Here is a 25,269-nt window from a genome sequence, read left to right on the forward strand (position 1 = left end):
GGACCCAGATCTCCCAGCTGGACCCAGATCTCCCGCAATTCGTCATCAGGTCTGTGCTGCCACCTCAGGAGTGACACCAGGGGCGGGCGCTGGCCAGGTATCGGAGGACAAAGGAGGTGGGCAGGGCAAGGAAGTCCCCAGAACCTTTCCTGAGGAGCTGAGGGCGGGACCCCCCTGACCACTTCTCAGGCTCCAGAGTGGCATTGATGAGAGGCTCCAGCAGGAACAGCTAGGAGAAACCTCACCAGACGAGGTGACACGAGGCCAGGGACGAGGCTCCTGGAGCCCCGGAGCTCCAGCCAGCCCTCAAGGCCTTGGTATTGCCACCCACTTTACGGATGGAAAGCTGAGGCTCCAGTGTTTCCTGACTAGAAAGGAATGGAACAGGAACCATTCTAGCCCCAGACCCTTGCCAGTGCCTGCTCTGGGCCAGGCCCTGCTTACGCTCAGGTGTTCACCTGTGGGCACCACCTGTAGGGTGGCGCAGGGACTCAGCCAGGCCAGGCAGCTGGGACAGACTTGCCCTGTGCCTGTGAGGAAGAGGCAACATGAAAAGAGGACACCTGGACCCGGGAGCCCAGCGAGGTTGGAGGTCAGCAGCTCCTGTAGCCTGTGGAGCCCTGGGCTGGACAGCAAGGGACACCCGGCGCGAGCAGGTGGCTGAGAGACTGGCCCCCAGGTCTGGCCATACAGCCTGGCCCAGCAGTGGGCACCCACAGGGCATAGGGCAGCCTGTTTCTTCTCTTCCAGTCCCACCGGGCAGTGGGTGGTGACAGATGAGGCCACAAGGCTGGTGAGTGGTCACATGTGGGGGGCGGGTGCCCGAACCAACCCCTAGGACTGCCGCATTCCTTCCCTGCTGCCAGCTCCTCACTCCACACAGCCCACACGGAAGGACAGCAGGAGCCCTGCAATGTGTGCAAAGGGTGGGGTGGGCAGGTGTGTGCGGCCAGCAGTGGGTAGGTGAGGAAGGGCCTTTATGAAGACGGTGGTGTTGGGGGCTAAGGCAGAGTTGGGGGCGATCTGGGTTCTTTCCAAAGAGGACAGAGCCTGGAGGCAGGGGAGATGGGGGAGGTGTGTGCCTCTGCGTGTGCCCATGTGTGTGCGCATGTGTGTGAGTGGGGGTGGGCGTGAGCTCTGGCCTGAAGGGGCCTGTGTTTGCCTCTCCCTGCTGAGCTGCACTAACTTCCGGCACCCGAGCTCAGCAGGGCCAGCCTGGGGGAGCAGCAGGATGCCCAAGGTCAGCATCTGCCCTGTGAACGCTCCTGGTAATCCAGAAATGCCCTGCCGGAGTGGGTCAGCCGGGGCTGAGACAGTCTGAGGCCGCAGGGAGAGAGCCGACTCCCTTAGCTCTGATCAGGCAGGAGCAGAGGCGGCTGGGCACCCCAGAAGGAGAAGGGAGGCCAGGGCACAGGGTGGTCCCTGCCTTTCAGAGCAGGTACCCCCACACCTCTGGGGACCTAGGTGGCAGGGGCTCAGGAACCAGCACTAAGAGGTCCTTTGAGGCTGTTGTGAGCCTGGTGGAGATCTCAACCGTGAACAGAACCTGGGGGTCACGGGCTACCTCACACTACCCTGCAGGACCCTTTCTCTCAGGCAGGTGGGGCCTCAGAGCTGTCAGACCCGCCCAGCAGCAGACCAGGTTGGCTTTGAGAGTGGGGGTCCCCCAGGTGCTCCTGACCTCCTTGTGCAGGTTTAGCCTCCATCCCCTTCCCCTGTTGCTTCCCCCACCTGCACCCCTGAGCCATGCGGCTCCAGTGGCTGTCAGGGACGGGCAGGGGGTGCGGGTGGGCGGGAGAGAGGGCAGGGCAGGCCCCTGTTGGGAGAGGCCCCCGCTCCAGGTGGATGGGAGCCAGCCTGGCCTCCTTTCCTCAGGCTGCAGTGCGGGGGTTTGGTGAGGGCTTCTGGGGTGATAATTGGGCAGCGATTAAGTGTTCCCAGCAGCTGCGGCTGTTGCCTGTCACCTGTCAGCTCAGGCCAGCATTCACAGCCTCTGCAGACCCTGCTGGAGAGGGTTGGGGAGGGGAGGATGGGGCTCTGCGTGGCACCCCCGACGCTGCCTGCCCTCGTGCCACCCAGGGCAGGCTCTGTGCTCTCCCACCGGTCTCAGCTTGGCCACTTCTGGCTTGTTGTTCAGCAGGTGACAGGGGTGGTGACGGGCCATGGGGCATTGAGCAGAGGACACCAGGATTCCTCACCAAGGGCCTGGCTCCTGCCCAGCCCTGCCTTGCTCACCGGGCCACCTTGGGCACTCACCCTTCTCCAGGCCTGGCTCCCTCCACACGGGTGAGGGAACTGAGGCAGTGGCACCACCTGCAACCTTGGCTCAGTCCTGCCTCCTTGTCAACTTGCTGATGCCTCAGGTGGGGGTGTCAGCTGGAGGCCACTGCTGGCCAGAGGCCTAAGAGCTGTGCCCTGGCAGGGACGTCAGGGGCCTCACGGGCTTGTAAACCCTGGCGGGGCTGGCCCCCGATCAATGAAGTGCTGGCTCTCACAGGGACACACACACACGGTCAGTGCCCAGCACCCAGACAACACCTACAGGCTCAGACTGGCCCCAACCCAGACATGTGGACCTCGGTGACCGCCGGCTGCACTCACCCGAGGCTGCTGGCATCTGCCCGTCCCGCATGTGCCCACCCAGCTCCTCTCCCAGGGATTCCGCAGTGGAGCAGTGGGAAGGTCCCTGTGCTGGAGGCTTCTCTGCCTGGCTCCCCGCTCCCAGCTCCGTGGTGCCCCTCCGCCCTCCCTTCTCTGTCCGCCCACTTACCTTTAATTAGAAATGCCAGGAGAGCCATTTTTGGGGAGTTTTTGACAGAAAGACATTCCCCCCAGGGGCGGAAGGAAGGAGGAGACAGACTGGCTCTGAGGCAGGGAGAGGTCTCCCTGGGAGAGCCAGTGGGGGGGCCTCAGAGGGTGGGCAGGGAGTGGGGATTCCAGCAAGTGGGCACCTGTGTGCCCTTGAGTGCCTGAATAAGACAGGGAGTATTAATAAGACAGGGGGAACTGAGGGCTGTGAGTGGGGGGTATGAGTGTGTGTGTGGGAGCTGTGAGTGAGGGCATGAGTGTGTGTGTGGGGGCTGTGAGTGAGGGCATGAGTGTGTGGGGTGGGGTTAGAGTGGGGGCTATGAGTGTGTATGTGGGGGTGTGAGTGGGGATATGAGTGTGCAGCATATATGTGGCTGAGAGAGGGAAAGGGCAGCTGGCAGCGGGGACAAGGTGTCCTGATTGTCAGCTATGATGTGCTCATGGCCCTCTGGCTGTGGGGAACGGTGTGTGTCACCCATGCCTGGGTAACATCAGAGGACCTGAGACCCATGCCTATTCAGCCAGCACTGGAGTAACTCAGGAAGGGCGTCCCTACCCCGCCAGGTTGCCAGGGAGGCAGAAGGGGCCTCCCTCCCGAGGGAGTCTCGGCTTCCGGAGCCCCGCTCCTTATATGGAGCTTGGCTTCCCTCTGCCTCTCCTGATACACTGTGCTGCCAGCACCGCCCTCCTCCCTCCTCCCTGCTCTTGTCTCCCCCTCCCCCTCTCCTTTTCCTCTGTCCTCCTCCCTCCCTGTCTCCCTCTCTCCTCCCCTCTTCCATCTTCTTAGAAGTCTTGGAGCCTCTGGCCAGGTTCTTGATATAGCCAGGGGCTTCAGGGCCCAGTTCTCTTCACTGGGGGCTAATGTTCCCTCCATGTCCTCCAAATCCCAGCCCCCCAGGTAGCAGCTTCCAGATTTCCCTGGGAACACCGAAAAGTATTGGGCCTCACCAGAGACCTGGGTGTGGGGGCACAGGGCAACCCTGTCCAGTCACAGCCACATAGGTACGTGTCACCATGCACACCAACGCCAGGGTCAGGCAGAGAGAGCCTCGGCCTGGCTGTGTGTCCCTCACACAGAGCCCAAGACGTGGACTCGGGACCACCTGGGCAGGGGTGGTGGGAGTTCAAAGCCGCATCTAGGAGCTCACATGTGTGCGTGTAGAGTTGCTGAGTCCCTGGGCACAGGAGGCTGATCGGGAGGGTCCTTCCCGGGCTGAGCTGCACATCCTGCACAGCTGGGCGGACAGGGTCAGGGGTAGTGAGGACCCAGGAGAGCAGTGGCCAGCGCCAGCCCCCTCCAGCCCCCCAAAGAGGGAGGCGAGTGGAGAGGAGGAAGCCCACCTTGGGACCCTGGGAGGCAGGAGATGACAGCCCGCCCAGCGCCCAGGAAGGGGCGTGGGAGGGGCTCCCAGTGCCCGGCTTCAGCCCCTCCGGTCCCCGCAGGCTGAATGAGCTCCGCCGCCCGGGGTGGGAGGTGCGGAGCGGAGGGATTAGTCATCCCAGCCCCTCCATGTGTGCAAGGGGTGGGACCTCCAGTACCTTCGCCGCCCAGGAGCCGAGTGGGCGCGGGGCGGGGCCTGCAGGGGCGCGGGCGGGGCGCTGGCGGGGAGCCTGCGGCTGGGCCAATGAGAAACGGGGCTCGGCGAGCCGGCCGCCCACGGGCCGCGCTGGCGGCATAAAGAGCCGGCGGCCGGGACTCAGCGCAGAGCTGGGGCGCCGCGTCCTCCCTCCGCAGCGGCCGAGCTGGACCTGCCTCTCCGGGCGCACTCCGCCAGCCCCGCCGCCGGCCCGCAGCGACAGACAGGCGCTCCCCGCAGCTCCACACGGGACCCAGGCCGCCGGGCACCGCCGCCGGACCCCAGCGTCCTCCCTCCGTCCGCCCCGAGGAGTTTGTCGCCTGCCCGAGCACCTGCGCACAGATGGAGCTGGACCACCGGACCAGCGGCGGGCTCCACGCCTACCCCGGGCCGCGGGGCGGGCCCGCGGCCAAGCCCAACGTGATCCTGCAGATCGGGAAGTGCCGGGCGGAGATGCTAGAGCACGTGCGGCGGACGCACCGGCACCTGCTGACCGAGGTGTCCAAGCAGGTGGAGCGCGAGCTGAAGGGACTGCACCGGTCGGTGGGGAAGCTGGAGAGCAACCTGGACGGCTACGTGCCCACGAGCGACTCGCAGCGCTGGAAGAAGTCCATCAAGGCCTGCCTGTGCCGCTGCCAGGAGACCATCGCCAACCTGGAGCGCTGGGTCAAGCGTGAGATGCACGTGTGGCGCGAGGTGTTCTACCGCCTGGAGCGCTGGGCCGACCGCCTGGAGTCTACGGGTGGCAAGTACCCGGTGGGCAGCGAGCCGGCCCGCCACACCGTCTCCGTGGGCGTGGGGGGTCCTGAGAGCTACTGCCACGAGGCGGACGGCTACGACTACACCGTCAGCCCCTACGCCATCACCCCGCCCCCGGCCGCTGGCGAGCTGCCCGGACAGGAGCCCGCCGAGGCCCAGCAGTACCAGCCATGGGTCCCCGGTGAGGACGGGCAGCCCAGCCCTGGCGTGGACACACAGATCTTCGAGGACCCTCGAGAATTCCTGAGCCACCTGGAGGAGTACTTGCGGCAGGTGGGCGGCTCCGAGGAGTACTGGCTGTCCCAGATCCAGAACCACATGAATGGGCCGGCCAAGAAGTGGTGGGAGTTCAAGCAGGGGTCCGTAAAGAACTGGGTGGAGTTCAAGAAGGAGTTCCTGCAGTACAGTGAGGGCACGCTGTCCCGAGAGGCCATCCAGCGTGAGCTGGACCTGCCGCAGAAGCAGGGCGAGCCGCTGGACCAGTTCCTGTGGCGCAAGCGGGACCTGTACCAGACGCTCTACGTGGACGCGGATGAGGAGGAGATCATCCAGTACGTGGTGGGCACCCTGCAGCCCAAGCTCAAGCGTTTCCTGCGCCACCCGCTGCCCAAGACCCTGGAGCAGCTCATCCAGAGGGGCATGGAGGTGCAGGATGACCTGGAGCAGGCGGCGGAGCCTGCCGTCCCCCACGTCCCTGCGGAGGATGAGGCCGAGGCCCTCACGCCCGCCCCCAACAGCGAGTCCGTGGCCAGTGACCGGACCCAGCCCGAGTAGAGGGCATCCCAGAGCCCCCAGCCTGCCCACCACATCCAGCCTGTGGCTTTGCCCACCAATACTTTTGAGCTGGGGCTGACTCCTGCAGGGGAAGCCCTGGTCCAGCTGGGTGCCCCCTCGGGCTCTGGGAGGACTCTCACACACGCGTGTCATCCAGATGTGGGCACCACAGCCCAGCAGCAAAGAGCCCTCCCCCCTGCAGGGCTCCGCCCATCGCCCTCCCTCTGTCTGTCTTCCCCGGCCTGGACCCCACCCTCCACACTCTCAGGCCATCACAGAACACCCCAGCTTCCTCATTCTGCTACAATGCCCAGGCCCTCTGGACATCCAAAAACCAAGTGTCTGGATAGCAGGGGCCAGCGGCCACCAAGCTCATGGGACACCCCAGAGCAGAAGCTAGGGCAGAGCCAATGCTGAGGGAGCCTCGACTTCCGGCGCCGCCGCCCTCTCCCAGCATCTGCAGAGCCAGCTGACGCCCTCCCTGCCTCCCAGGGCAGCTGGCCAGCCTCGGGCAGCACGGCCCCCTCCCCCTCCTCCCAGGGGAGAGCAGAAGTCGCAGATGCAGCAGCAGCAGACCTGATGTCCCAGTGCTTCCTGGCTCCTCAGGTGAGCCCCTGCCCCAAGGCAACACCCACTGTGGGGCATCTGAGAGCTAGTGGGACCCGGAGGCTGTTTTTGAGGAGAGCCCACTGAGGCTCGGGCCCCCATCAAGTTAGCCGAAGGGATGGGGTGGGGGTGGCATCATGGAAGGGGGCATCAGGGAGAGTGGGCCAGGTGGGAGGCAGGGGCAGTTTGCTGAGCCAGCTCTCACATGGACCCGCGCTTTCTCTCCCCAGCTCCAGTGATTCACGCCCGCCTGGAGAAGAATCAGAGCTCAGCTCGTGACTCACCCATGGCAGGCGGAGGGTCCCAGAGGGGCTGAGTCCTCAAATCCGGCTGAGGCAGCAGCTGGTACCATCAGAGCCAGGAGAGTGACAACAGGTAACAGGGCGCCACCCTCCCACCCAGACCCCACCATCAGCTGTCCCGGCCAAATGAGCTCCTCCCCAGACCCCAGACACCCTGGGGCCCAGGCCACTCCCCAGTGCTCAGCCAAGCTGGGAGGCTCTGACAGGGTCGGGGGTCCTCTGCCCTGGAAGACCAGCGCCATCCACCAGCCCCAGACCCTCCCTGTGGAGCCCTGGCTACTGTCCTGCACGGTCCCTCATTGCACACTCTCCTCCTCTTTCAGGTCTCAAGGTTCCCACAAAGTCTTTGCTGCTGTGCTGGGCACCACCCACCCCTCACCTTGCAGGCTGCCTGCGTGGGAGGCAAAGTCCCGGGACAGCCCAGAGGGGTGCTACAGAGAGGAGTCAGCTGCAGCAGAGGGCAGGAGCCCCAGCTTAGCCCTAAGCGCCAGCGTGAGGGCCAGGGCCTGCCACGAAGCCCGCCCCGCTGGCCACCAGCTGCCCGCCCCCAGAGCCACTGCAGCAGGAGTCGGGTCCTGCCTCCCTCCCAGCAGGGAAACCCTGCCCGCTGCCAGGCCATCCTCTCTGCCAGAGGCTTTCATGAGCCCCAAGGCTGGGGCCACAGCTCCTACTCCTGCCCAGCAGCCCTGAGCCCAGCTGCAGGAAAGAGATCCCAGAAGCCTTTGCTCCTGGGGCTCCTCCAGGCATTCTGCCCTGCCCCGACACCAGAACCCTGGTGCTGGTGGGCCACTAGCGTCTGCAGCCTGAGCAGGCGCTGGCTCAGGGTTCATCTTTCTGCCTTGTCCACGGGGGACCAGCCCTAGAGAGCACTCTGACAAATCTCCAGCCCACACCCTGCCAGCCCCACAGATTTTATTTTTGCACATAAACCATAACCGATCCTCACAGGCTGGCACAGGCTTTGGGGAAGCCCTGGAGCCTGTGAAGACCCTGGAAACCTCGTGAGGCTGTGGCCGACCCCTGCCCCTTACCCCCGCACAGACCAGGCCTTAAATGTCCGTCCAGGCCCTGTGTACCTTACCCCAAAGACAGACTCTTTTTGTAAGATTTTGTTAATAAAACACTGAAACTTCTTGGAGTGTTCATGTTGCTTCTTCTGTGTGCTTGGGCTGGGCAGGAGTGGAGCTACAGACACAGGTCCTCCGGCCCAGAGGGTGACCCTGGAGACCCCATGGGTGTAGTGTGAGGTCTCCAGGGGCTCGGGGAGCACCAACAGGGCAGCCTCCATCAGGGTCCTGGATCCTCAGGGGGAAACACCCTCAGGGCTCCACACTGCAGCCCTAGCTCAGCCTCCACGCCTGGGGTGGCCACCAGGGAGGGTGACTGCTGACTGGGGGAGCCCTATTCATGCTGAGCTGAGGCCTGCCCCTCTGTAAGTCCTACTGGCATGTGGGGTGTACAGCTGAGTGCATGGGGGGACTACAGCTAGGGCTCGGCCCACACAGCTATCTCAGGCTCTGGGGCCCTGGGGACCTAGTCAGTGCAGACCCCACCTGGGAGGGGACCCTGGCCATTCCTGGTTGCCAGATCATGAACTTGGTCTCTCTGAGCCTCAGTTTCCTCATCTGCAAAACAGGGCATGCTATCCTCACAGCATCTGTGCTGACGAACTTGGAAACAAGGGTAACTTGATGCCCTGCAGGACGTCAGCCTCTGCTGCCTTTGGGGGGACACTGGATTCCGAGGGGCTGTGGGAGGTCAGCCTCCCCTGCCTTTGTAGGGACACTGGATTCCGCAAGGGGCTGCAGGACGTCAATCTCTGCTGCCTTTAGGGGGACACTGGATTCCGAGGGGCTGTGGAAGGTCAGCCTCTGCTGCCTTTGTGGGGGACACTGGATTCCAAGGGGAAGGAAGAGATGGCCTGGAGTAGGGATCAGCCCCTACCCATCAGTGTTCAATGAGAAGCAGGACTAACAGGAGACAGCGAATTCATTGCAAGGGATTGTTTTACTCAACGTAGGGGCTGCTGAGCCAGTCCAAAATCTACAGGGCAGGCCAGAACCTTGGGGAACAGGCGGAGGCAGGCACCTGTGGGTGGAATGTCTTCATCAGGGAAGCCTCAGCTCTGCTCTTACGCCCTTTCAAGGGACTGAACCAGGCCACCCAGGTTCCCAAGGATGCTCTTCCTGAAAGCACCTGTGACAGACCTTCAGGGCAACACCTCTGTGAAGATTTGATTGAGTGACTGAGAACAGTACCCCGGCCAGGATGACCCTCACAACCTTCACGGTCATCTGCTGCTGGAAGCTTCCCTCCCCTCTGGTGGGGTTGCCCTGCTCCTGGGGATCCTGGGCCAAGCTGTGGGGGCAGCTGGTGGGTGGTGCCCGCTCAGCCCCACTGGGGGGCGGGGTGCATTGCCCCCGCGGGGTCCTGCCACTGAGCTCACAGCTGGCTCCTGCAGCAGTGCGGGGCCTGGGGAGAGCAGGAAACAAGAGGAGACTAAGCAGAGAGAGCCACCTGCTGCCAGGAAATGTCGTCACCCGTGGCGCAGGGCGCTGAGCAGGGCTCTCCACGGTGAAAGGGCCGCCTCCGCCCCGTTCTTCCCTTGCATTTCTTTTAAATAACAAAGCTGCTGGAAGAGCGGGAGAGGAAATTGGCAGGAACAGGAAGCTGGGCACCACGGTGCTGCCTGAAAGCAGTCATTTGTCTTGGAAGTACTACTTCTCACATGAAAAGCTGGAAGCTGTTGATACTTCTCCCTTTTAGTAAGAAGTTACTCCCTGTAACTGTGGAACAGGCTATCAGAACCCTTCAGTTAATTGGAGGTTCAGCTGTGTCGCTCTGTTCCCAAGAAAAGAGGCCGGAGGCTGGAGCAGGTGGGTGATTGGGAGCGGAGGGGCCCAGACCCTGTGCAGATGTCTCTCAGCCTGAAGACCAGGTCCTGGAACAGGGTGTTCCCTGCCATCAGCCCCTCTCTAGCCCTCACTGCTCCTGCCCATCCAGGTATCATAGACCACTCAGTCTCACCCCTTCACTGTAGCGTGGGGAAACTGAGGCACAGAGAAGGTCTGTGCTTGCCTCAGTTTGGGGAGAAGAATTGAGTCTGGGGGTAGGAGCACCCAGGAAGCCCCTAGATGTTCTTCCTGCAGACCCAGTTTGGTGGGAGGCCTCTGAGCCAGGGAGCCCATGTCAGGTCTCCACAGGGGCAGATGCCTTTCCATAAAATCCCGCCGGCCTCAAGGAGCTGGTGCAAGGGGGAGAGCGCAGACACCTGGGCCCCTCTGTTGCCCTTCAAGGCTCAACCGAGATTAAGTCTCCCAGTACCAGCAGGGTCACTGCTGAGGGCTGGTGGTGCCACTGGGGGTTGCAGGGAAAGCGACGGGCTTGGGAGAGTGTGTGAGTCAGTGTAAGGCAAGGGTGCTGTAACAGAGGCCCTGCAAATGTGGAAGGCAGTCTCCGCTCAGGGAAGCATGCAGCGGGCGGCTGGGCGGCACCTGTTCATTCCAGACCTTCTTTGTTTCTTGACACTCCAGACTGCTACCCAGAAGGGACAAGAGGCAGTGAGGGGCATGCCACGATTGTAAAGCTGAGCCCAGGAACACCATGGCCACCCATGGTACCTTTGCCCCTGACCAGTGCCAAAAGCCTGGATGCGTATGGGAAGGAGGGAGGAAGGATCTAGGTGGGCAACCAGTGGAGAGAAGGCACACTGAAAATTGTTTAGGGTGGTGTGTGTGAAGAGTGTGACCTCGGCCAAAGATGGCGTGGCCTCTGCCCTGGGCTCCTGGGAGGTCATCACTAGGCCCCGAACGTCCGACCTGGTAAGAATGTCCTTGTCCACCTGGGGCCTTGGGCCACACCTATGGTCTCATGTGACTTCAGTAGAGGCTTTGGGCTATGTGGCATCAGCTCTGCCTCCAGAAGGGATGGAGACGGCTCAGCCATGTGGGCGCCAACCAGGACCATGTGACAGACCCCAAGGCAGGAGCTACCCTGAATGTCGATGCTCCGTGTGCCTTGACCCACATCACTAAGGGAGGAGCAGGGCCTAACCTTGTCCACGACCCCAGTGGAGGACAACCGAGAGCTCTGTGTCTGGACCCTCCTGGGCTCTGTCCCAGGCACCTCTTTCCATTCTGGTTTTATTTTTTATAGTTTTTGAGACAGGGTCTCTCTCTGTCACTCAGGCTGCAGTACAGGGCCACAGTCACAGCTCACTGCAGCCTCGACCTCCCAGTTCATGCCATCCACCCACATCAGCCTTGCAAGTAGCTGGGACAACAGGTGTGCACCACCACAACCGGCTGGCTAACTTCTCCCCTCCCCTCCCCTCCCCTCCCCTCCCCTCCCCTCCCCTCCCCTCCCCTCCCCTCCCCTCCCCTCCCCTCCCCTCCCCTCCCCTCCCCTCCTCTTCTCTTCTCTTCTCTTCTCTTCTCTTCTCTTCTCTTCTCTTCTCTTCTCTTCTCTTTCTGAGATGGTGTCTCGCTATGTTTCCCAATGTAGTCTTGAACTCCTGGGCTCAAGTGATCCTCCTGCCAGGCTGATTTTAATTTACATCTTTTCCCTGTAGGAATCCATAGTCACGGGTATAATGGCTTTCAGGGGTGCTGGGACCCTCCTAGAGAATCACCAAATCTGAGGCGGCTGTCAGGAGCCTGGGTTTCTATAGTTGGTGTCGGAAGTGAGGGTGGCACAGTCGTGTGGACTGTTCCCAACCTTGCAGGTGGCAGGACTCTTTTCTAGTTGGCAAGGGTCTTTTAACTCCAGGAAGAATTCAAGTTAGTATAGAAACTTAAAAAAGAATCAGACCTGAAATACTATTATTTTTGTCAAGAAATAACATGTTTTATATTTTACAGCATTTTAACACTGAAGAGAATTTGGCCAAGTAGAAGCCATGGAGCACCCCTCAAGATGCCAACGGCAAGTGTCCAGCTGATCTCATGCTCTTTGGCCCTCTGTCTCCATCTCTCTCGGTGGAGCTGGGGGAGGAACAGGCAGGGGCAGGTGAGACAGGTCAGAGCTGCATGACTCCTGTGGCTGTTGGGTGAGGAAGGAGTGAAGAGCATGGACAAGGGGTGAAAGGCCCTTCATAAGGAGGAAGAGGAAGTTCAATGGAGAGAAGTGCCAGGCATCCAGAAGCCAAGGAGCCCTTCCCTTTCTGCCTTGGCTCCGGTGGGGCTGAGGTCCCAGGGTCAAGGGGGGAATCAGGAGGCTCATGCCAGGTGACATTAGAGGGCATGTTGGGGCTCAATGCAGCCTAGTCCTGGGCTCCCCACCCCAGCCCTGCTCCCACCCAGCCCTTCTTCATAAAGTCTGTGAGGTCCAGAGGGCCATGCTGTCCTCCAGAGGACAGACACACTCCAGGGCCTGCCCCAGCGGCCCTGCTCCCAGTCCAGGTCCCTCCCATAAGGGCACCTGAATCTTGGGGTGGCCATCTCTCGGTGGAGGGGTGGCTGAGGGTGGCTCTTTGTGGAGATGCAGGCGGGGTGTTCACAGCCCCTCCCTGTAGAGCCACCCCCAGGTGGTGGGGTTGGGAGGGGGAGGTGACAGGGAGGGCAGGTGCTGACTCTGCTATTTCAGTGCTGTTGGAGTTCTGAGCACCTGTGTCTACACACTCCCTTCCCAAAAGAATCCTGTCCAAAGACTGGACTTTGGACTTTTGAGTTGATGCAGGAATGTATTAGGACTTTGGGATTATTGGGAAGGAATGAGTGCATTTTGTATGTGAGAAGAACAGGAGTTTTGGGGGTCCTAGGTGGAATGCTATGGTTTAAAGGTCCCACCAAAACTCATTTTGGAATTTAATAATTGCCTTGTGGCAGTGTTGAGAGGTGGGACCTGTGAGACTAGGTCATGAGGGCTCTGCTCTCATGGACGGATTAATGTTGCTATCTCAGGAGTGGTGAGTTACCGTGGGAGTGGCTTTGTTACAAAAGTGAGCTGTCTCGTGTGCACTCTCTTGCCCTCCTGCTTTCTGCCATGGAAGATCACAGCAAGCAGGGCCACACCAGATGCTGGCACCATGCTGCTGGACTTCTCAGCCTCCAGAACCATGAGCCAAAGAAACTTTTCTTTATAAATTATCTTGTGTGTGGTATTGTTATAGCAGCAGAGAACAGACTAAGACACATGTATATGAACCAGCTGAGGTTCCCCACATGAACAGGCTCCCCCATGACAGGGCACCCCTTACAACAAGGCTCCCTTATGCTGGGGCCCCCATCCACAGCCCCATGTTTCAGATACAAAAACTGAGGCTTGAGAGGTGCAAGGGATCTTCCCATGATTGCCATGGAACCAGCCAGACTCCCTCTCCCCATGCCTGGTGCCCAGGAGAGGCTTGAAATGATGACTTTGAAAGGATATTGTTGAACCCTCCTGTGTCCAACTCCAAGCCCTCCACTTATTCTACCTTCTAGGCCACCTCCTTTTAGACAAGGTTCCTTGTCTAAAGGTTTCTTCCTGGTTTTGGGCGATGGGAAGGGAGCCACTGAATTTGCCACGGCTCTGTTCTGCTGAGGGTCAGAGAGCAGTTGGTTCGTTTGTTCCTTTGCCTGCCCTAGGGTGAAGGTAGGGCTCCTATCCAGAAGCAATCTGCTTCCCTGTCTCACGGATGCCTAGCCCTGGCTACCCATGGAGTCTCCCATTGGCCATACATGGTCCCTGCTTCCAGTCAGTCACTGTTTCCTGGCCCTGGCAACCCAGTGACCCTGACCCCTAATTACAGACACAGACAGGATGGAAAAGCTTCCTCCCAGCACTCCTCCCAGACACAGTCCAGGGCCTGCCCCAGCGGCCCTGCTCGCAGTCCAGGTCCCTCCCACAAGGGCACCTGAGTCTTGGGGTGGCCATCTCTCGGTGAAGGGGTGGCTGAGGGTGGCTCACACATCTGGGGGGATCCCAGCTGGCACCCTACTTTTGTAGGTAGCAGGTGACACACAATAGCCCATTTCTTCCAGGAATGAGGCCAGCATCCCACCCAGCCCCGGCTCTGGGGGTGCCTAGATGCAGCAGCCACAGGACAGGTTCCCTGGCCCTCCCTCGACCACCACCTCTCTCTGGGATGGGCCTCGGGGCTGCAGTGGCATCCCTGGTATGGGTGGGGAAACTGAGGCCCAGGAGAGGCATAAAATTACCAGCATGAACAAGATAGCCTCCTCGGTCTGTCTGTGTGTGCCTGGGCTGAGCTGTGGGGCCTTGGTGGGCAGCGGGCAGTGAGCTGTCCTTTCTCAGACCCGTCCTCGAGGGTCCTTGTGTCTCCATTCTGTGTGGCCCTAAGTGGGCATCGCTATGCCCGCCCAGGTTGGCAGTCTCTCTTTTACCCCCTACAATCCTGGCCCAAATGACCACAAATGACCCAGTACTGACCCTGGCCACCTCATGGGGACCCTAGTGAGAGCAACTTGGTCCGAGGATGGGGCAGAAGCCAGACCACGCATGCTCCAGGGTGCTCGTCCCAGAAGCTGTGCTGGGAACTTGTGTTGGAACACCAGGGTTGGCTCTGCCCAGGACCTTGTGCCCTCACCCCCCAGCCTTGCTCTTCTCTCTGGGTCACCGCCCACCCTCCATTGGATGCTGACACTGACATCCTGGGCACTTCAACTGAGAAAGTCCAAAGCAGCCCTCCTGGGAGTACTGGTCCTGCCCATACGCATCTCCTAAGGGTCTGCCCACCCCACAAGGCCGCTGGGCCAAGCTCCTCTATTTCTGTAATTGCCATGGGAGCAGCTAGTGTGTGCCAGCCTCGCACTGACCCCTACCCTGACTGCACTTCCTCCCCTCCCTGCCTCTTCTCAAGTCACCATGGGGCTAAGTTAATATTCAGTGTTCAGTGTTCACTTATTGCCACCAGCTAGGCACAGTGGCTTACACCTGCAATCCCAGCACTTAGGGAGGCTGAGGTGGGAGATGGCTTGAAGCCAGGAGTTTGAGACCACCCTGGGCAACATAGTGAGACCCTGTCTCTACAAAAAATAAATATATATAAAAAGGTCAGGTGTGGTGGCTCACGCCTGCAATCCCAGCACTGTTTGAGACTGAGGCTGATACTGGAGGATTGCTTGAGCCTAGGAGTTTGAGACCAGCCTGGGCAACATGGTGAGACCCCATCTCTACAAAAATACAAAATAAAATTAGCAGGTATGGTGGCATGCGCCTGTAGTTCCAGCTACACGACTTGGGAGGCTGAGGCAGAAGAATCACCCGAGCCTGGGAAGTTGAGCCTGCAATAAGCCCTGTTCTCGTCATTGCACTCCAGCCTGAGCAACAGGAATGAGACTGTCTAAAAAAAAAAAAAATTACACCAGGGTGAAATACTTTCCATGGCAGGGGACTATGATCATGCTCCTTTCTGACAGAGTACCTCTATTCTCCGGAATTTCAGGTCGTCCCTTTCTCTCATCCTCCTCACCGTCCTCAGTGCAGGGCTCCACCCTACGCAGCATTCCACGGGGGCACCTTTGTGTCTGTTTTCTGTTTGCTTGTTTCCTGGAAACCTCCCTCCTGGAATAAAAAACATCTTTAAAAGCTAAAATTGATGACTGAGGAACTCCTGGGCCCACGGCCCTCTGGGGCCGGCCACCACCTCTGGGTAAAGCACGCATTTCCAACTGTCAGGCTGCCCCGCTCTGCCCTCCCCTGCCTCACCGCTGGGGCGAGGAGCTCCCTCCCAGGCTGCTGCTGTCCCCACTTTCCCCCAGCCCTGCCTCTCCCTCTGCCCCTTTCCCACTCTCCCCTGCCCCCTTCCCACTCGCCCTGCCCCCTCTGGTCCCTCCAGAATCCCTTAAAAGCAAAGCTCCCGGGGAGGATTGGGCAGGTTCCCCGGGTCCCCCACCCTCATCCCTTGCCCCCAGACTAGCCAGCCTGGCGCCCACCCTGGCCTGGCCTCAACTGCTGTTTCCCACTGCCACCTCTGTCCTCCCTCTGACCACCTTCTTCCTCGAGCCCTGGGCTTCAGGCACAGGCCCTGCCTCAGTGACCCCTGAGCTCAGCCTCCTTCTCAGCTCAGCCCTGGACAGAACCGGGGCTGGTGGGTATCCCCTCCCCCAGTGCCTGGCCCTGTCCCCTCCCCTACTGTCTGGTCCTGAGTCCCTTCCCATGTCCATGGCTGGGTCCCACTGACACCTGGCTCTGACCCTGAGGGGAAGTGTTGGGCTGTGAGGAGCCACATTGGGAGCTGGGGCTCAGCCAGAAAGAGCAGGGTCTGTCCGGCCGCTGTCCTTTCTCTGAGCCACCACCCAGTACACAGCCTTGACGTGGGGCCAGTTACAGGTGCTGCAGGATGCTCCACGGCTGCCCCCAGACACAGCAGCTACTCAGCCCAGGGTGTCTACCAGGGGTGGGGGAGCCCTGCAGACGGTTCCCAACTATTCCTCCAGCTTGGAGGGAGGGCCAGGCCTGAGGCCCTCAAGGTGATCTCTGGCACCACCTTTGGCTACCCCTGGATGGCCCCCTGGAACCCATGAAGCTGCTCCACCCCTTCTTCTGGGAATGGCCACGACCTGTGAGCTCCCGCTCATCCTCCGAAGCCGCGCCCTCATCTCTCCTCTCTGCACCCCACTCCTGGTGTCGCTGCTGTGTCGTGGGCATCCCTGACTCTTCCCTTCTGCCTTGGCGCTGGTGAGGGGTGCTGCTGCAGGCTGCCCCTGCCCAGGGAGCCAGGTCCTGGGCTCCTGCAAGTTCGTCTGGCGTCTTCCCTGCCAAGAGTCTGGGCTGGGAAGGAGGCTATTTTTAGCTTCTCTTATCCCCCGTAATTATCTTGCCTGTTTTGCCACGGTGCCTGGTGCAATCCTGCTGGAAAATGTCAGTATGTCTCTCCACACTCAGGGGACCTGGGGACGATGGGACCTACGCCCTGGGAGTGGGCGTGGTGGATGAGGGTGTTGGTCCAGGAGCCTCCTCCGTTCACATGCTCTCCCCGGACATGGGGCCCGGCCTCCTCCTCATTCCTGGGTGAAACAAAAGGCTTGTGGACCACTCAGACCCCTCCATCTCCTGGAGCCCTCTCCACGGTACGAAGGAAGCCTGGGCACCCCGACCTCTCCTTGAAGCCTGCAGCCTGTGAGGAGCCCCTGACTGGGGTTTGCTCCTTTCCACACCTGCAGGTGAATCCGTTGCTGCCCAGGGCCTCCCTATCAAGCACAGATGGGGCGTGGGTGGGGGATTCTAAGTCCTTTCTGGTGTGGAGGGAGGCACCTGTGGGAAGTGGCCCTGGGGTGAGGCAGGCTTCGCAGCCAGAGGCGGGAAGAAGGGTCTGCCTGAGGTTGCCCAGCAGCGGCAGCTGGCAGAGCAGAGGCTGGCACCTGCTCAAGATTCTGGGGCTGCCAAACCATATGCCCCCCTCGAGTCTGCCTGGGGAGCTGTCCGGTACCCAGGGACTCCCCTGCTTCCATGCCTCCTTTGTTCCCCTTGGCTTGGCCTTAAAGCCCATCACCAGCGGCCCCTCCCCGCACCGTGGCAGCCTGGAATCACTTCCTGCAGCGCCTGAGGCCCCAAGAAGGGACCGTGACAGGCTCCCCGGTGGCTTTTCTCAGCACAGCTTCCTCTGACCAGTGTCTCCCCCTGCAGCGCAATCCTCCACCCTCTGCAGGTAGAGCCTGAGCTGCTTCCTCCAGGAAGCCCCACTGATGCTTGCTCCCATCCAGGTGAGTCCTAAGGAAGTCAGCCCTGGACACATTACTTGCTTCACAGCTGGGCATGGATCCTCCGTCTCCCCGAGACTACAGGCACAGGAGGCTAAGGCCCCACCCTGACATGCCCACACCCACCCCCAGCCACCCCAGGACAGACTCGGTCTCCTGCTGTGCCTGTCTCCTCTGTGGCAGAGCCCTTTGCCCTCCTCCACCTGGCAAAGCTCCCTCATCCCCCCTGTGGTAGTCAGAATGCTCCTCCAGAGTGTCAGGATTCTCACGTTAGGCTCCCAGGCGCAGGGAACTCGAGCTACTCCTCAGTGGACCTTGACATGTGGAGGTTGTCCTGGATCATCTGCGTGGCCCAGGGTGATCGAAGGATCCGTGAGGAGGGAGGCGAGTCAGAGAGGGTGTGGGCATGGAGCAGGCGGGGTGCTGCTAGGCGACCACGACTGGACCTGCTGCGGCTGCAAAAGGACGCTCCCCTCAAACCTCCCAGGGGAACGCAGGTTGCAGACGTCTCGATTTTAGCTCAGTGAGCCCCAGGGCTGGGCTCCTGACCCACAGAACCGTGAGGCGAGAAAGGCTGTCTGAGCCCCTGAGTTTGCGGTTGCTTGCTCAGTGGCAGTAGGGGACCAGCACAGCCTCCACGCTGCCTGCTCCGTGCCAGACTCGCCTGTCCAGCATCCCTGCACGGTGCAGATTCCCGGGCCCGCCTGGCTGCGGCCCTTCCGCTTCACCTGACTGTGTGGCCTCTCGGAGCCTCAGCCTCCTCATTGGTGAAACGGGAAGATGAGGGTGCCTCCCCCTGGGGCTGATGTGGGGCTGGCACGTGGGTCAGATAAGGTCTCACGCCATCAGCCCCTCCCGTGGGACGGTCATGGAGAGGGGCAGGTGAGTGCTAGGTGGGCAGGGTTGCCTGTCTGCTCCCCCTCTAGAGCTGAGACCTAGGGGACTAGCTGGGGACTCCCTGTTGGAGTCTGGCAGCCCTGCCCAGGACCCTGTGTACCGGCCTTGGGGGCTGCCTCCTTGGCCTCTGTGTCTCAGGCCCTGTGCAGTGGCTGGCACCCGCCAGTGCTGTTTATATGAGTGGTGATGGGGGCTGTGCCTGCTGGGGCCTCCTCAGCCTGGGCCGGGGCCATCCCTCCGTGGCCCTTTCCCTGACTGCTCATTTTGTGAGGTTGTTGTTCTTTATTTGGTGTCTCTGCATTTCCATTCTTCTCCCCTCCCCCACCATCCGGGCGTTGCTATGGGAACCGGGCTGAGGTCCTTGCAGCATCCTTGATAGATGGGTCTCAGGCCTGGGCAGGGGAGCAGGTTTGTTGGCGGGGAGAGGGGGTGTTTGTGAAGGGTCCTTGAAGTCTTGTGGTTGGAATCACAGGGTCCAGAGGAGGGAGAGCTGTCAGACACCCATCCCTGCCCTGCATCCAGTGTCCCCACTCAGGGCACAGCCCTGTCACTACCATCCCTCTGCTGTCAACTGCTGTGGGCCCCAACTCCTGTTATCCTTGGCCAGGTTGCCTCCATCACAATGGCCTGGGCTCTGTCCCTGCTGCCTCCCCTTTGACCTCCCCTTTGACCTCCGTGGGAGGGAGCTGGCCACACAGCCTCCCCATACCGGGCCTCTGCCTCCCCACAGTGAAACGGGGTGGTCGGAGCTACCGCCCATGGCGTGGTCAGATTCACATGGTGACACCAGGGACTGGCTCCCTGCAGATGCTGGATGCAGGTCCCTGCAGAGCCCTCGGCTTCCCCTCCTCTTACCTCAGTTTCCCCATCTCTGCAATGGCAGCACTTGGGCCATTCTCAAGTCACCAAAGCCACCTGCAGGTAAGCAAAGGGGAGAGAGGGTGGGGGCAGGGACTGAGTGGAGTTGGCGCTAGGCCACAGCCACAGCTGGGAGCAGCGTATCCTCACGCTGACAGCAGCCCCTGCCTGCCACCGGCCTCCTGCCCACCCAGGAGCTCTGTGCCTGGAGTCCCAGTGAGCTGTGTGGGTGGCGAGGAGAGCCTCTGGCTGGGCTTCCGAGGCTGCCGCACTCCTCCCTCCTCAGCCCCCACACTGCCCGCCGCTGCCTGGCCGTGGGCATGGAGCTTCGGAATGCGGTTAAGGGGCAGGCGGGGCAGGCTGCAGGTGGGAGGGCTCTGAGGGCCGGAGGTGTGGTCTGCAGAGAGGGGCTCTAAAGAGGGGCCTCACCCCACCAAGCGGGCTCCAGGGACATGCTTCCCCCTCAGACCCCACTCCAGACCTGACAGCATCCTGATGGCGCCCAGCCAGAGGCTAGAATGCTTCCTGCATGGGGAAATGTTGGGTTAAATATTGGGATATATTGGGTGGATATATTGGGTTAAATAAAATATATGATTCAAATTAGTTTCATCTCTTTCTCTTCATTTTTTATCATGGCCACCTCAGGCTGGCAGCGGTGCTGTCCAAGCCCGCAGGAGGGAGGGGCAGGGACACCAGCCAGCCGGGCTGAGCTTTCTTCCTGGGTGCAGGGCTGGGTTCAGGTCTAGGTGAACCCCAGATGAGGGTGGGGGCTGCATTTGCTGATCTCGATCTCTCTGGGGAGGGCCAAGTACAGGGTGTCCCTAGTGCGCTGAGGAGCCAGGCATCCCCCGGCCAGCTTCCTCCCCTCTTGAGCAGGTGGCCCAGTGACCCGGAGGCCCGGCACTCTGGAGCAGGTCCTGCTAGGCCGCCCAAGCCCCAGGACAGCTGGGAGGCCTGTGAGGCCCAAGGCAGCCTGTGGCAGAAAGGCAGAGGAGGTGCCTTTCCATCTAGGTCACTTGGGGGAGCCAGCGGCAGCGTCGGCCACCCCCTCTTCCAGCAACCGGGCTTCCCGAGCCCAGGGCCAACTCTATGCTTATCCTATCAAAAATAGTGACTGAGCCTCGGGGCTGGCAAGGAGCTGAGTGAGGAGCTGCCTCTGCGGCTGCCCCATACCCGTGGCCTCGAGGCCTTGGGTTAAATGTATGATTCAAATTAGTTTCACTTCTTTCTCTTCATTTTTTATCATGGCCACCTCAGGCTGGCAGCGGTGCTGTCCGAGCCTGCAGGAAGGAGGGGCAGGGACGCCAGCCAGCCGGGCTGAGCTTTCTTCCTGGGTGCAGGGCTGGGTTCGGGTCCAGGTAAACCCCAGAGGAGGGCGGGGGCTGCATTTGTGATCTTGATCTCGCTGGGAAGGGCCAGGATGAGCCGTGTGGGTGAGGAGAGCCCCTGGCTGGGCTTCCGAGGCTGCCTCACTCCTCTCTTCTCAGCCCCCACACTGCCCGCCGCCTGGCCATGGGTGTGGAGCTTAGCAATGCGGTTAAGGGGCAGGCAGAGCAGGCTGGGTGTGGGAGGGTGGGCACCCCAGCTCCCAGCTCCTGCTGCAGGCCTGTCCTGAGACAACCTGTCCTTCCCTCCCCAAGTTCTCCTGCCTGCAGCCTGAGCCACCTCCTGTGGGTGGCTCCTCCTGCTCTGGCCATGGCTTTCTCCCGGGTCCATCTCCCCAGCAGCCCTGGCAGGCGGCTGCCCTGCCCCCTGGAGCTTGAATTAAAGATCCCGAGGCCTGCTCGGCCTGAGTCCTTCCAGGAGGAAGGCGGAATCTGCATTCCTATCTATCCAGCCAAAGGCCAGCTGGAGCTGATAAGTTAGGCCCAACTCTCGCCAGACCCTGGGGGCCTGCCCTCTGCCTCAGGCATCCTCTCCCTACACAGGAGGCCACACAGCCCCACGCTTTGGGCCTCTGTTGACCTGGACACCTTGATGGACAGTCCAGAGCTGGCCGTCAGGGAAAATGGTCCTGGGGTCCTCTCCCCACGGTGGCTGGGGCCCTATTTGTTCTACTGAACCCCAATCTTTCTCAGGGTTAGGCCAAAGGACCAGGAGGGGCTTGGCCCCAGCTGCTTGCAGCCCCCTGCTCTGGAGGATGACCCTTCAGCTCAGAGAGCGTCCCGCTGCACCTGAGCATGGGAGGGCAACGCGGGGGCTCTCTGGGCCAGGCCTCATTAGTGGACCCTCGTTCATGGTGTCCAGTGGTGCCTGGGTCCTGGACACTGGACACTGGCTCTATTGGATGCTGGTGCCCAGGGGCCCGTAGGGGACTTCCTGCTTCAGATGCCTTGGGGCCTGCCCAGTGACAGTGCATAGTCCCCAAGCCTGCTTCTGCCCCCAGATGTACTGTTCACAGTGCCCCGCCGGGGGCTGCCATGCCTGCCATGTCCCAGGCATCCCGGCGGCCAAGGCCGGTCTCCATGCCAGGCAGAGCTGAAGGGCCAAAGAGCTTGGGCAGACCGGAGAGGGCATTAGCACCCTGGCCACCCCCTGTCAAAGGGCTCCTGTTTTCCATTGACTCAGAGATTTCTCTTCGTCCCCCGTGGTAGAAAACCCATCGTGACCGCACCTGTTGGACCAGAGACCCCAGAGTGCCTGCTCACCTTCCACCCTAGCAGCCTTCTCCCCACCTAGGCTCATGGGCTGCCTTGAGCTCCCCTAGGGCAGGGGCTGCCAGGGTGGGGTCCTCAGCCCACCCGCCCTCTCCTCTCACAGACCCTGCAGCGCCTGCCTCGGTCCTGTTAGCCCTGCCCTCCATAGCGCTCTGGTGTTGCTCCTTTGGGCACGGAGGGGCCTTGGGTACCAGAGATGACCCTGCTTCTTGCCGCGCCTTCACTCCCCTTCAGTGCTGGGGTCAGAGTCACCACCCCAGCACCCTGCACGCTCCCATCCCTGGTCCTAGACAGTCCACCTCCTGGAGCCCCCACTCTGGAATTTCTCCTCCATCCTAGTACTCCAGTCTGCAATTCCATTTCCAGGCACCTTAAGGTCACTTGCTCCCCTCCCAGGACAGCCTTCGGCCATGCCTTCACCTCTCTTCCACCTTTACATTCCCCAGGAGGGGTCAGGGGAGGGGTCCCTGCCCTTGGGAGCTTGTGGGTCAGCCAGAAGAACAGGGCCAGTAATGATAACAGGAAAAACCCACAGTGCTTACTTAGGATAAGCCGAGGGGTCCTGGGTGATCACCCATTGAATGCCCCCACCCTTAAGGCCACTGCCACCGTCACCCTCATGTCCCAGCTGGTGAGTGCAACCCGGTCCTGGTGCCAGCAGCCCCCGTGGAAGCCCTTGTCAGCGGCTCCTGGGTGCCGGGGTCCTGGAGCGCCCAGGCAGGCTCCGCAGAGAACTGAGGGCCAGCCAGGCGAGTCCACAGCCAGAGCACGAGCCTGGCACCCCCAGGCATCGGTGCTACCTTCTTATGGGAGGCTGGGGATGCACAGGGCCGAGGGCACCTGCCCTGCAGTGTGTTGAGAGGAGGGCCGAGGGGCTGGCCAAGGGCGCCTGGGGTGGGGATGCAGGAGGCCAGGGGAAGATGAGCAGGCTGCAGCCTTTGACCAGGGAGCTGAGGACCAGAGGGAGTGGGATGCAGGGGATGGGGGTTGAAGCCACTTGCTGGCCCAAAGCCCAGTGGGAAGCCCTGCTCTAGCCCCTCCCAGCCCACTTGCCTCCTCAGAGCCCTCCTGCCTCCTGCCCACCCTTCAGGACGTGAGAAGTCAGCTTGCCTCTTGCCCCACTGCCCAGGGAAGAGATGTGAGAGGAAAAACTTTTTTAAAAAGTAAAATCCTGATCCATTTAAATATGAAGTGGACACTTCTCAATGAGGTTTTTTAACCCATTAATTCATGAAGTAGCCAGTAGGGAATTAAACCAGCTCACAATTTTAAAAGTCACCAAAAAAAAAAAAAAAAAAAAAAAAAAAAAAATCTGTAGGCCCATATGGTTTCACCGGATAATTCTACCCAATGTTTAAAGAATTAGCACCAATTTTACACAATCTGTTCCAGAAAAAAGAAAAGGAAGGAAACTCACCCCATTTCATGTTATGATGCTAATCTCACCCAATGTCAAAACCAAAGACAGTACAAAAAAAAAGAAAGAAAATGAAAGAAAGCTGCAGACTGACAACCCTCATGAGTATAGGAGCAAAAATCCTTAACAAAATACTAGCAGATAGAATGCGATATCAGGTAAAAGTAATCAAGTACTGTGACTGAGTGGGGCTCACTCAGGATGCAAGGCTGGCGCGATTCGAAACTCGGGCAACAAAACCCACCGTATGAACAGGCGGCATAATAACGTTAAAGCAATTGATGCCCCGACATTTTTTTTTTTTTTTTTTTTTTGAGACGGAGTCTAACGCCCAGGCTGGAGTGCAGTGGCCGGATCTCCACTCACTGCAAGCTCCGCCTCCCAGGTTCACACCATTCTCCTGCCTCAGCCTCCTGAGTAGCTGGGACTACAGGCGCCCGACAAATCGCCCGGCTAGTTTTTTGTATTTTTTAGTAGAGATGGGGTTTCACCATGTTAGCCAGGATGGTCTCGATCTCCTGACCTCGTGATCCGCCCGTCTCGGCCTCCCAAAGTGCTGGGATTACAGGATTGAGCCACCACGCCCGGCCGCCCCGACATTTTTTGATTAAAATTCTTAGAAAAAAATAGAAATAGAGGAGAAATTCTCAACTTGACAAAAGGGCATCTACAAACAAAAAACAAAACAAAAACACACAAACAAAGAAAACTTACAGCAAACATCATGCTGTTGATGAAAGACTGCGTATTCTCCTCCTGAGATCAGGAACTCTTATTGATCACAGTAATGGAAGTTCTAGCCACTAAAATAAAGCAAGAATAATAAATCATAGGCATACAGATTGAGAAGGAAGATTTAAAACTGTCTGTGTCGGCTGGGCGTGATGGTTCACTCCTGTAATCCCAGCACTTTGGGAGGCCGAGGCAGGCGGATCACCTGAGGTCAGGAGTTCAAGACCAGCCTGGCCAACATAGTGAAACCCCGTCTCTACAAAAAATACAAAAAAAATTAAGCAGACATGGTGGCATGTGCCTGTAGTCCCAGCTACTTGGGAGGCTGAGGCAGGAGAATCACTTGAACCTGGGAGTGGAGGTTGCAGTGAGCTGAGATTGCGCCACAGCACTCCAGCTTGGGCAACAGAGTGAGACTTCATCTCAAAAACAAACAACAAACAAACAAACAAAAAACCCAAAAAACTGTCTGTGTCTGCAGATGACACAATTATCTGTGCAGAAAATCATAAAGAATCTACATAAAACTCCTACAGTTAACGGGCAGGTTCAGCAAGGTTGCAGGATACAAAATCAACGTATACAAATAAATTGTACTGCTAAATGCTAGAAGGGGAAAACAGAAACGAAAATACAATACCAGTTACAATTGCCGAAATAAAAATGAAACGCTTGGGTGCAAACCTAGTGAAACATGGCCATGACAAAAGCCTTGTGAAAGAAATCACAGAAGATGAGGCGAATGGAGAGAAATACCATATTCATGGATTGGAGGACTTCACATACTGTAGAGGTCAGTCCTCCCCAAAGTGATATTCAGGTTTAAAGAATTTCCTATCAAGATCCCAGCAAGATATTCTTTCTTTCTTTCTTTTTGTAGATACAGACAAGGTGATTCTAAAATTTGTACGGAAAGGCAAGGGAACTAGAGTAGCTAAAACAATTTTGGAAAAGAGGAATAAAGTGGAAGGAACATGTCTACCCAATTTCAAGACTTATTAAATAGCTACAGCCATGATGACTGTATGGTATTGGTGGAAAGGAGGACACAGAAATGGAATAGTGTAGAAAACCCAGAAATGACTCATACTGCACAGCCCCGTCCAGTCCTGCCTGGCCAGGAAGGCGGAAAAAAGGTGAATCCCAAGCACAACTGCAGACCAAACCTCCCCCTCCCCTCCCCCGTGGCCCCCATGAATCCCACGACACTGCACTGTGCAGGCAGCCTCTCCTGGG

The 25,269-nt window shown here is 59.6% G+C and overlaps 1 protein-coding gene across 1 annotated transcript; it reads left to right on the forward strand.

Annotated features, from left to right (window-relative positions):
- The first annotated feature begins 4,638 nt into the window (after positions 1-4,638).
- On the forward strand, positions 4,639-7,959 carry ARC (activity regulated cytoskeleton associated protein). Its single transcript, XM_010385465.2, has 3 exons — positions 4,639-6,524; positions 6,755-6,899; positions 7,150-7,959. The coding sequence occupies exon 1, from the start codon at positions 4,728-4,730 to the stop codon at positions 5,916-5,918; it is 1,191 nt and encodes a 396-aa protein (XP_010383767.1). The 5' UTR covers positions 4,639-4,727; the 3' UTR covers positions 5,919-6,524; positions 6,755-6,899; positions 7,150-7,959.
- Positions 7,960-25,269: the final 17,310 nt, after the last annotated feature.

The sequence above is a fragment of the Rhinopithecus roxellana genome, chromosome 17 (genome assembly GCF_007565055.1).
Source record: "Rhinopithecus roxellana isolate Shanxi Qingling chromosome 17, ASM756505v1, whole genome shotgun sequence".
Classification (NCBI taxonomy): Eukaryota; Metazoa; Chordata; class Mammalia; order Primates; family Cercopithecidae; genus Rhinopithecus; species Rhinopithecus roxellana.